At 45.6% G+C, this 11,023-nt stretch overlaps 1 protein-coding gene across 1 annotated transcript in view; it reads right to left on the bottom strand.

Annotated features, from left to right (window-relative positions):
- Positions 1-9,075: 9,075 nt before the first annotated feature.
- The window catches only part of LOC149469351 (uncharacterized), a 45,265-nt gene continuing 43,317 nt past the window's right edge, over positions 9,076-11,023 (bottom strand). Inside the window, exon 3 of the mRNA XM_089669373.1 lies at positions 9,076-9,227. Coding sequence (XP_089525499.1) covers positions 9,076-9,227 — 152 coding nt within the window. The remainder of the gene's footprint in view (positions 9,228-11,023) is intronic.

The raw sequence follows: 11,023 nt of genomic DNA, 5'->3' as shown, positions 1-11,023 counted from the left end.
CTCTGCTTCCTCATTCATGTAACGTCCTGTCTGTACCTGACATCACTTCCTGTCTGTACCTGACATCACTTCCTGTCTGTCTTCCATACAGACTTCCTTTCTGGGTAGAAGTGAGATCCCCACCTTTTGGAGTTCAGAGGAACTGCAGCCCCGAGAAGCGTCTGGTAGTGTGACCCCGGCCTTGTGCTGGGTGTGTATGGACTGTAGATCCTTATAGAGGGGTCACCTCCACTCCCACCAAGGGGGACAGAAATATATGACTGCTCGGGGGAGGGATTTTGGCCCCTTTGATTCTGCAGTAAAATTGATTGCAGATTTAGTCCTGTAGAAGATCTAGTATATGGATACAAAGCCCCCCAGCCCAGAATAAAGGGTGGACATGGCTCCTGATCCCCAGATTTGGGCCATAATGTCATCACTATCCCCACCCCTTCCCATATATTGCGGATGATAGGTCAGGGAGTTGTCATTCAGTGAGTTGTGTTGTCACATTTGGTCATCAGATTTGTTTTTTTTGGTGATCATTATACTTCATGCTAGACATTGATCTACATCATGGGACTTTTTTTTTACAGTCTATATTTTTTGTGATTGAGTAGGATCCCTGCCCTTTCCTGGCCTGGCCAGCATGCTCACATAAGGGTCTGGTATAGAATGTTGGCAGGACCTTCAGGAACATATCTCAGATACTCTCTGTAAGGTGACCATAGACATGGAGGACACCAGCAATGGTTGGGATGTAACATACCCTGTAAAGGTGGCATGATATGATAGATATTCCTGGAATTCAATGTTCAGTATTACAGATACAGTGTTCTCTTCATTTAGTGGTCAGTAGAAGACAAATGGTCACAATTTATAAATCTGAATAGTTGGCTCTGGAGTGTGAAGATTGGAGAGATGAACACCTAGATGGCAATAATGATCTGACATCCCTGTAGACATAGATACACATGAATGATCTTTCACCTCGCTGGCCAAAAGGAGTTGAGCACCGACATGGGTCAGGCACCACCCTGTGAGGATGTACCAGAGCTAACCAGGAAAGCCAGTAAGAGCCAATGGGTTATCTGGTACTAGAGATGGCCATTCTGGGGGAGGGTGCCACGACAGAATGGACACTTGCAGTCACTGAAAAGAAAAAAAAGAGACAAAGTGGGAGGCTGCAAAGAACAGAGCAGCTATCTCTGTGTCCATCCCTGTGGTAAGGGAAACCCCAAGAGTCTCCAGGAAGTACTTTAGCTATAACCAATAACATACTAGAGATGAGAAAAGGTTCTTTCAGGACTTTGAACACCAGTGCAAGCTGCTGGAAGTACCTCCCATGAACTGGACCTGTCATGTGGTAGGGCTGCTAGATGAAGGGGACATTAAGGCCCATCACATGATGGATCCCCTAAAGAAATGCGGCTATGAGTACATAAAAAGGGCAGGGATGGAAGCGGTATCACAGTCTTATTGGGCCCAGTTTTAGACTACCCCTCACCTCCCAGAGACCCCTTTCAAAATATTCTCGCATAAACTGTCTTTAGCGTTTCACTGATCACTGACAGGGGAGAAAGGGACCTCCCCTGAGGAAATTATTCACATGATCCAGAAGGAGAAGTTCTTGTTCATGTCCCCCTGAGCTCCAACAGTGGGTGTGTGAAAGGAAACCCATCACCCTAGAGGAAGCAACAGCCTTAGCAGATGAGGCCCTCATGATTAATCCTCAATGGAAGAAGACAGCTGCTGAGGTACCCCGAGTTCCCAGGATTCCCAGCCCCACATTTGTACCCTCTATGCCTCCCCACTGCTGGATGACAATCCAGTTCCCCCTCAGCAGGCCCCCAGGCCTACTATAGAGAGACTCTGCTTTGGCTGCCCTGCTAAGAAACCTCTCCCAAGTCGGTGCACTGTGGATTTGTACCAAGCTTCTGAGGAAATGCCACTCCTACCCCAGCCCTCTGGGTCACCCTTAGACAGCACACACTACAGATGTGGACAACCCAGGCATCTCCAGGCTAGATGCCCAAGGAACTTCCACCCTCCCCAGACTCAAAACACTTGCACTGATCCCTGTGTAGTGCTGGTGCCAGGAGGAGAGAGCCTTTCACCATCTCAAAGTGAATGGATGCCTCCAACAACAACCAGCACCCTTCTAGGAGTCTACAGAGTCCAGCCACTTACCCCAAGCTACCCTGAGATAAGACAGCAGCAGTTACAGGAGGTCTGCATAGATGGACGAAAAGTCATTGGTTTCCGTGATACATGCACCTTACTGACCATCTTTGATCGCTGTCTGGTGAATCTGATTGGATGGATTTTCTATTGAACTAGTGGGGGAGGGTGCCATGAGAAATCACCCAAAGGCCTTTTTTCTTCTGGATTATGAACTTTGTTCTGCTGGGGTTATGGCAGGACTTCCTGCCTACATTCTCCTAGGGAATGACCTGAGAGAACATAATTGTCAGTTTCTAGGGAGTGTGATCCAGAGCCATTCTCTGGGAGTAGAGAAAAAATCTAAGACAGGCTTGATGCAAATTCATCAAGGATCTACCCCATTAACTATGTAAAGACTTGGGTCAATCCCACCAACGCCCCAAGGTTTCAGAGGAGGATCTCTTGGTTTGCAAAACAGGTGGAGACATAAAGGAAGAGCACCCCATCCCAGATGCTGTAAATGGAGACAGCGGGGTCACAAACAAACTAACTGTCCCAAGAGTTGTAGAGAAATGTCTGACTCCACAGCTGCAGTTTGGTGGAGTGGTAATGTAAGTAGATCAAACTATCCACCCAGCACTTCAAATGTGTCCCTAAGCCAACCACTTCCATACCCCAATGTGATGTCCTGCTAGAATGAGTTTTAACATTCATGTGGCCCTCAGTTTAAAAGCTTAACTCCTTGTCTACCTGGATCCCTGCCCTGTGCTTGACTCAACCCACTTGTCTGCCCAGTGCCCTGTCCTGTGCTGGACTCAACCACTGGTCTGCCCAGATTCTGGCCCTGTCTGCTGGAGTTGACCCTTGCTACATCCTACCCTGGTCTGCCTGGATCCCTGCCTTATGTGCTGGACTTACACGCTGCTATGTTGTACTTTGGTCTGTCTGGATCCCTGCCGTGTGGGTTGGGTACATTCTCCTTGCCATACCATCTGGTGTAGTGGTTCTCCATTTTGCTTGGCTATCCTACTTGGACTATCTGTTTGGTATTACATTGTTACCAGGTAGACTATTTTTGGATGAGGATGTGTGGCCCTATGCACTAATTAATAAATATAAAATGTCACCTTTATTAGGATTTTTACATAAAACGTATATACTGAACTATATTTCATTCAAAACCTTATAAACTGGAATGCACTGCACTACAATCTCATAACTGACTTCTTTATAATTATTATTCAGTAGAACCATCCCTTGCATCCAAATGGGTGTCAGCACCAAGCCAAGTTAGATTACATAGTATTTTTGGATGACACTGTTGTGGCTAAAACAATTGTGGTTTGATCATATACCTATCAGGTAGAATGCATATACTCTCCAGTAAAGAAATGATGTTCCCCCAGGAAAGAACTCAATAGGTTATATGATCTATCTCACTACAGATATGTAATATGGATACACTCCCATGTACCTCTCAATACCAGCCTCTAATGGACAAACCCCATACATCACCATATCCAGTCTAAAATACCACACTATCTTGAGGAATGCAAAGAATGCACAAACATGCACACTGCAGACCACTACAAAAAAGGGGAGTAAGTACCATGTGCATTCAGAAAGTTCTCCCAAATGACCCACCAAAAAAAGGAAAGAATTCTGTTTCGCTCCAACTACAGAGCTTCGTCAAAAGTATGGAGAATTAAAATCAGATCAGGTAGTGGTAAGAAGCTGTGCTCAATATCACAGCAAGAAATGGCACCTATTGTTTGTTTTATCCCTATATATAGAAGTATTGGCCATCAAAATGGCCGCTACATGCGTGACATTGTGATATCACAGCATACGTTCGTTATAACGCATGCGCTGTCAGGGCAGGAGCTGAGGAACGGACAGGCAGGCCTAAACAATGTAACGCACTGGCTGACGACAACCACCACCCACAGACCGGAGTCCCTCAGGGTGCGGAGTCTAAGTCCCAGGCTGCCCTTCACCAGGGCCCCTGATGGTGGGGATGGACTTGACGCAGCCAGGAACCAGGTCGCGGCCCCCGAGACACCTCAGTTGCGGTAATGGCCGCCGCCAATGGCATGTAGCTGGTAGAAAAGACAATAGAGTAGTCAGACAGGCCGGGTCAACAACAACGGGATAAAATGGTACAGGAGAGCAGACGAGAATCACAGGTCACAACCCGGGTTCAGCAATAGAGGGTCAGAACAAAGGAGAACACAAAGAATAGTCGAGTCACAAGCCGAGTCAGATTCCAGGAGAGTCACGAGAGTCAGAACAGAGTAATAGCAACAGAAAGACACAAGACACAAGTGCAAAGAGCATGTGCGGACCACAGGCTTATATGTCATTAGCCACACCCCTCTGGGGGATGGACCTCAGAGACCTGAAGGCATAAAGGATTCCCACCATGCTCAGCAGAAATCCAAGATGGATGCCAGCACATGGAGTAACAAAACCTCTGGGAAAAGGTAGGACCTTGACATGCGCATTGTCATGACTTCTAAACTTCCATTCATGCTCAATTCATCATAGGTCACCATCTTGAGGATGAAAAACAACATTACAATAATCTGGGAGGCAATGTATTCTGCTGTTCCACTCCACAAATGTCCCATGGACACAGCATTAATACCTCACTATTTGAGAACCTTGTTTATAGTTCATACCAATATATAGCATTTTATGGGGTCAATTCAAACAAAACACCAGAGTCCCTCATCAGTCCTAATAAAGGTTACATTTTATATGTATTATTGGCTGATTGGTGTGTAGGGACACATACCCTAGCCCAGTATAGAGTTTTTGATTGCCAAATATGATGATTTATGATGAATGCACTGTCCTGTCATCATCATCTGAGGCCACACGGATGGTGAACCGTGAAACTGCATGCATAAGTGACACTATCCCTCTAGTGTTCCACGCTATGTGGAATCATGGACAGGGCACTTGAGGCAGAACAGCGGGAAGAAGAGGAAGATGTCCTGTCCTCTCAAGGCCCCCTTTATGCAGAACACACATCAGGAGGAGGAAGTGGAGGAGGATTGCAGCAGCATGGAAGTAGAGGATCACATAGAGCAGTCTTCAAGGGATGCTTTTCAGTCTCCAGAATCCCAGCCAGGAGTAGTACATGTCTGGGAGGAGGTAGTTCCTGACAATGTCATCCTCAGTGACCCAGAGGACTCAGAATCTCCTGCCTCCTCAAACTTACACTGCATGGGCTCCCTGATTCTGCAAAGCCTGTGTAAGAACCTGAGGATTCGTGATATCAAGGAGAGGGATCAATATTGGTTGGCAACCCTTCTTGATCCACGTTACAAGGGTAAAGGTGCAGAGCTCATCCAGTCTTCCCAGAGGGAGCAGAGGATGAAAGATCCTGAGGATGCCTTGAAATTGTGCAACACCTTTCCAGACACTGGGAGGTCACCATTTCCTGGACAACGTGTTTCTGAGGCTTCATTCTGTCAAATGAAGAGTGGTGGAGAAGGCGGCCAGATTACTGATTAAACAGTTCTTTAGTCCTCAGCACCCAGGGCTGTTAGGTTTAAGCACCCATCGGCAGGGTCTGCATCATATGGTTCAGGATTATCTAGGGGTAAGAACAGACTTGGAGACCTTTCCAACTGAGCATCCACTGGGTTACTGGGTCTTGGGGATGGATCATTGGCCAGAACTTGCTCAATATGCCATCAAGCTACTGGCCTGTCCTGCATCCAGCGTGCTTTCCGAATGGACATTCAGTGCTGCTGGAGGTTTTGTGATGGATAAAAGAGTGCGTCTGTCCACAGACTCCGCTGACCAGCTGACATTTATCAACAAGAATCAGTCCTGGATCAACAGCAACTATCTTGTCCCTGATGCTGATGTAACTGATTACATTTGTTAGGGATCTGGGATCCCTTGAAGACTGCCTATGTTGCCTATCCTATTCCTCAATCCGGATTTTACTAGCTTCCAACAATTTTTTTGGTTTAGGGCACCACCAACACCCAAGGCCCAATTTTTTGGCACCTGTTTTACACATGCAAGTCATTTCATTTTTTTTACCATGTATCTATAATTGTTAGAAGTTTTTAACTGTAGGGCCCATTCCTGCACCCAGCATTAGTAACTGTGAGGGGATACAGTGCTCAGGCACCATCAACAACCAAGGCCCATTTTTTCTACACTTGTATGACAGGTGCATATAATTAGAATTTTTCAAGCCGGGTCCAAACCTGCACTTATCAAGAATAACTCTGAAGGGTTATGGTGTCAGTCCTGCTGCAGCAGGTTCTATACATTGTACAGATGTGGAACTTTGCAGGTAGTTTAAGGGGACCCCCAAGACATGATATTTCAATTAATATTTTTTTTTTTTTACTTTAAGCAATGAAAAATGACTGCCCCTTTATAAATGGTAGTATTAGAATTTTTTTTCCACTGATTCATCTCCCTCAGAGCAGTACCCGGGTTCCTATACCACTTTTACTGGCAATACATAGCATATAAGCCTTCAAAATGGGCACTTTTGAATTTGCAAGTTCAAGTCCCATAGACTTGCATTAGGTTCGATGTTCGGTGCAGAGAGCACACAGAGCAGATCACACAAAACCCAACATATGGGGGTGTATTGGGGAATGTGAGGGCACAGTACGTTTAACAAGACAAAGCACAAGAAAATAGTCCACCAGGTAGCAATGTAATACCACATAGATAGTCCATGTAGGATGGCCAAGCAAAATGGAGAACTGGGTACACCAGGCCACCAGCCCAAGGGGAATGTACCCAGTCCACAGGGCAGGGATCCGGATAGACCAGAGTACAGCATAGCGGTGGGTAAGTCCATTACACAAGGCAGGGATCCAGGCGGACCAGGGCAGGATGTAGCAAGGGTAAAATCCAGCAGACAGGGCAGGTATCTGGGCAGACAAGTGGTTGAGTCCAGCACAGGACAGGGATCTGGGCTGACAAGGAGCTAAGTCAGCAGAGGACAGGGAACTGGGCAGACAAGTGGGGTGATTCAAGCACAGGGCAGAGACCAGGGCAGCATGGTATGGCACATCAAGGGTACAGGCTGGCACACTGTGCAGCAATTGGATCCAGCAAGTACTTTGTTCAGAGTCCAAGACCACAGTCAAGGCACAATGAGGGATGAGCAGCAATAGAAAAAGCACTGGTTAATGGACTCATCAGTTAACAGTGGCTCCAACTTAGGAAGTCCAGGCAGTGTGGCAAGGAACAGGAGGTCTGGTGGGCAGAGGTTTTTCATATGCACATCACGGGTCCTCAGAAGGCTGTGTGTCCTGGCCGCAACATCCGGACCACACAGACAGAAGTTGCCAGAAGAGCATCTCAACAACTCTGTGCACCAGGTAACCTCTTTCTAGGAAGACATGCAGCCCTCAGTCCTGTGTGTCCATCACAGAAGTAAACTCAGGAACATCTGACCTTTTCTGCCAGCATAGGGTTATTATATTGTCCTTTGAATTCAGCCAAGCCTTAAGCATCCAAACCTGCTGCCGGCACATCTGGCTTTATCCAGCTACAGGACACAATGCTGTCTGTGCTTCAACAAACAACACACAAAAAAATGATATTTCTGCCCTTTGTTACAACCCCTGCCCCTTCCAAACACGTACCAGCAAGATGCCTCAACATGTCTCTGCAAGGTACATGTCCCAGTTCATCAGCAAAACTACAAAAGTATCCATGGGATGGCTTTTCATCTGAGGGCCACATGGTTATTAAAGCTCTTTCCAGCAGGACATCACTTTGGGGTATGGAAATGGTTGACTGACGGACACACTTGAAGTGCTGGGAAGATAATTTGATCCACTAACAGTATCTCTACAGCAAACTGGAGCTGTAAAGTTGGACATCTCCCTACAACTCTTGGGACAGATAGCCTGTGACCCCGCTGTCTCCATCTACAGCATCAAGTCTGGGGTGCTCTTCCTGTATGTCTCCACCTGTTTTCCAAACCAAGAGATCCTCTCCTAAACCTTGGGGTGTTGGTGGGATTGACCTGAACCTTTACATAGTTAACTGGGTAGATCCTTGATGAATTTGCATCTTGCACCAAGCCTGTTACAGATTTGTGCTCTACTCCTAGAGAGTGGATCTGGGTCACACTCCCAGGAGAATGTCAGCAGAATGTCCTGCCGTTACCCCAACAGAAGAAATTCACCACACAGGGATCAATGATGGTCAGGAAAGCACCTGTATCACAGAAACCAATGACTTTTTGTACATCTATGTCTATGCAGAGCTTCTGTAACTGCTGCCGTAGCTTGGGGCAAGACTCCATAGACTCCTAGAAGGGCACCGATTGTTGTTGGAAGCATCCATTCACTTTGATATGGTGAAAGACTCTTTCCTGCTGGCACCAGTGCTACACTGGGATCAGTGCAAGTGTTTTAAGTCTGGGGAGGGAGGACGTTCCTCTGGCATCTAGCCTGGTGATGCCTAGGTTGTTCCCATCCATAGTGTGGGCAGTCCAAGGGTCATCAGAGGGCTTGGTTTGGAATGGCATTTCCTCAGAAGCATTGTACATATCCACATAGTGCACCGGCTTGGGAGACGTGGGCCCAAGAGTATTTTTCTTAGCAGGGCAGTTGGCCTGGTAGTGCCGGTTTGTCCACAGCCAAAGCAGAATCTTTCTATAGTAGGCCCGGGGACCTGCTGTAGGGGAACTGTATCATCTGTTAAAGGCAGCTGTTCTGTCCTTTGAAGCATCCCACTCTGTCTGTTTTGTGTCTTTTTCAGTGACTGCAAGTTTCCTTTCTGTCATGACACCCTCCCCCAGAATGGCCATCTCTAGCACCAGATAACCCCTGGGCTCTTATTGGCTTTCCTGGGTAGCTCTGGTACATCCTCCCAGGGTGGTGCCTGACCCATGTCGGTGCTCAACTCCTGTTGGCCAGCTTCCTCCAGTGTCTAGACCAGCTGTTTTTTAGTAAGTTCCCTGTAGCTGAGACCCAACTCTCCAGACTTTTTTTGTAGGCTGGGACATCTATCCATGATGTGCAGATTCTTGTCAGCCATCTCCAGTGCTCTCATCCCACTGCTGCCAACCAGTTTGTGATGAACTAGGAGTGCAGAGAGAAAGCAAATGGAGGTATATCACACAAAACCCAACATGTGGGTGTTTATTGGGGAACATGAGGGCAGAGTAGGGATAACAAGACATACCAAAACAAAATAGTCCTCTGGGTAGCAATGTAATACCACACAGATAGTCCACATAGGATGGTCCAGTAAATTGAGGAACTGGTACACCAGGCTACGAGATGGTACGGCAAGGGGAATGTACCCAGCCCAATGGCTGAGCGATAAAGACCTCCGGCATCTGTTCATTGCAGTGTGAACCAGGCCTTAGAATTTTGGAACTGTCCCCCTCCTTACTTCAATCTTCATGTTTTTTTCTTTGATTCTACACAAGTCCTTGGATCTCCAGATAGTCAAGCTCTGCTGTTACAAAGCCTGATATTTCCAGCCTTATGGTGTCAGTGGTGTTGTGGGCTTTTGAATCATGTCTCAAAAATATGACTTTTATCAAGACATAATATTATATGGCAAACAGCTCAGCAATAGCCGGATGCTAAGAGTTAATTTTGTCTTGGTTGAACCATCTAGCTAGAGAAATGTAATGGGTGAAGGGATTGTTTTTCTTTCCTCCTAGAGACAATACTATTTTGAAGTTCTACAGGTGATCAAACACCATTATTCAGACTTCAATAAGCAGGTAAACATATACAAGGTCTGGACATGACAATAGAGGAACCAAACTGATTGTCTGAGAGCTTACCCAAACCTTGTAGAGTGTGATGAACCAACAGACCTCTGAAACTATTACCATATACTATTGTTCACCAAGGGTGAAAGCATTAACAATTGTTTACCATGAGTCCAATACAAGGGCCAGGCAAACAGAGAGTTTTTTTTTCCCTACACAGAGAAAATGTTGATTCTGAAACAAAAAGGGGTGAAATTCAGGACATTTAAGTTTAAAAGTTCACTGTATATCATGACAAAAATGTACTACAAAAACAGATTATAAATAAGATGTCATAGACTTTAAACACCACTAAATACTCAGCAATGGGAACTATATATCACTAACTTGAGTATTGAGATGATGGGAAGTAAGATGTATTATAAACTAGCATTAGTTACATGTCTTATCAGGAAACAAACAGGATGGTACTTCAAGTAGGAATAACTGAATATACACCTATATTCCATGGTCCCTATTTAGAATATCATAGGTATGATCACTGCTATATCTGGAAAGAGCCGTATATTTTATTCCTGAAATTACCTGAAGATTCCACCCAAGGTATGAGTCATCTCAAATACTCACATTGTTCTGTGATACATGACCGCCACCTGGCGGGCAGGTGAGAAATAGCTTATGTACACACATTTCTCAACTAGCCAATCAGGAAGCCTGGTGGGAAGGTATCTTAGAACAATGGACTAGTGGATATAAAAGCCCATGTGCTTTAAGAAAAAGAGGAACCCTCATAAAGACCTCATGGAAAGACCTGACATCTGAAGAAGATCTCTGCTGAAATAATTACTCTTCCATCTTTTCAAACTTCTTAAAACTTTAAACCTCTAATCTTATAACCTCCTACATTCTCCCCTACTGAGAATCTTTCACTTGCCCTATATATCAGTCTAAAGGCGTTCCACTGCCAGCTAAATCCACGGGAGAGTTGCCTAGTCTGACGTCCGGGTGTGGTGAGATGTTTATTTGATTTTGTATTAATTACTTTCTCTGTTGTGTAGAATCATAAAATTACCTTAGTGTATTACAACAATATTGGGTAGTTAGATATCTGTAGTCAGATACTATGTTACTGTTAAAAAAATTGTTTAT

This window comes from Staurois parvus, unplaced genomic scaffold (genome assembly GCF_062004578.1).
Source record: "Staurois parvus isolate SC_StPar_1 unplaced genomic scaffold, SC_StPar_1.0 ptg000073l, whole genome shotgun sequence".
NCBI classification, from domain to species: Eukaryota; Metazoa; Chordata; class Amphibia; order Anura; family Ranidae; genus Staurois; species Staurois parvus.
This window is presented reverse-complemented; position numbering and strand designations above follow the sequence as displayed.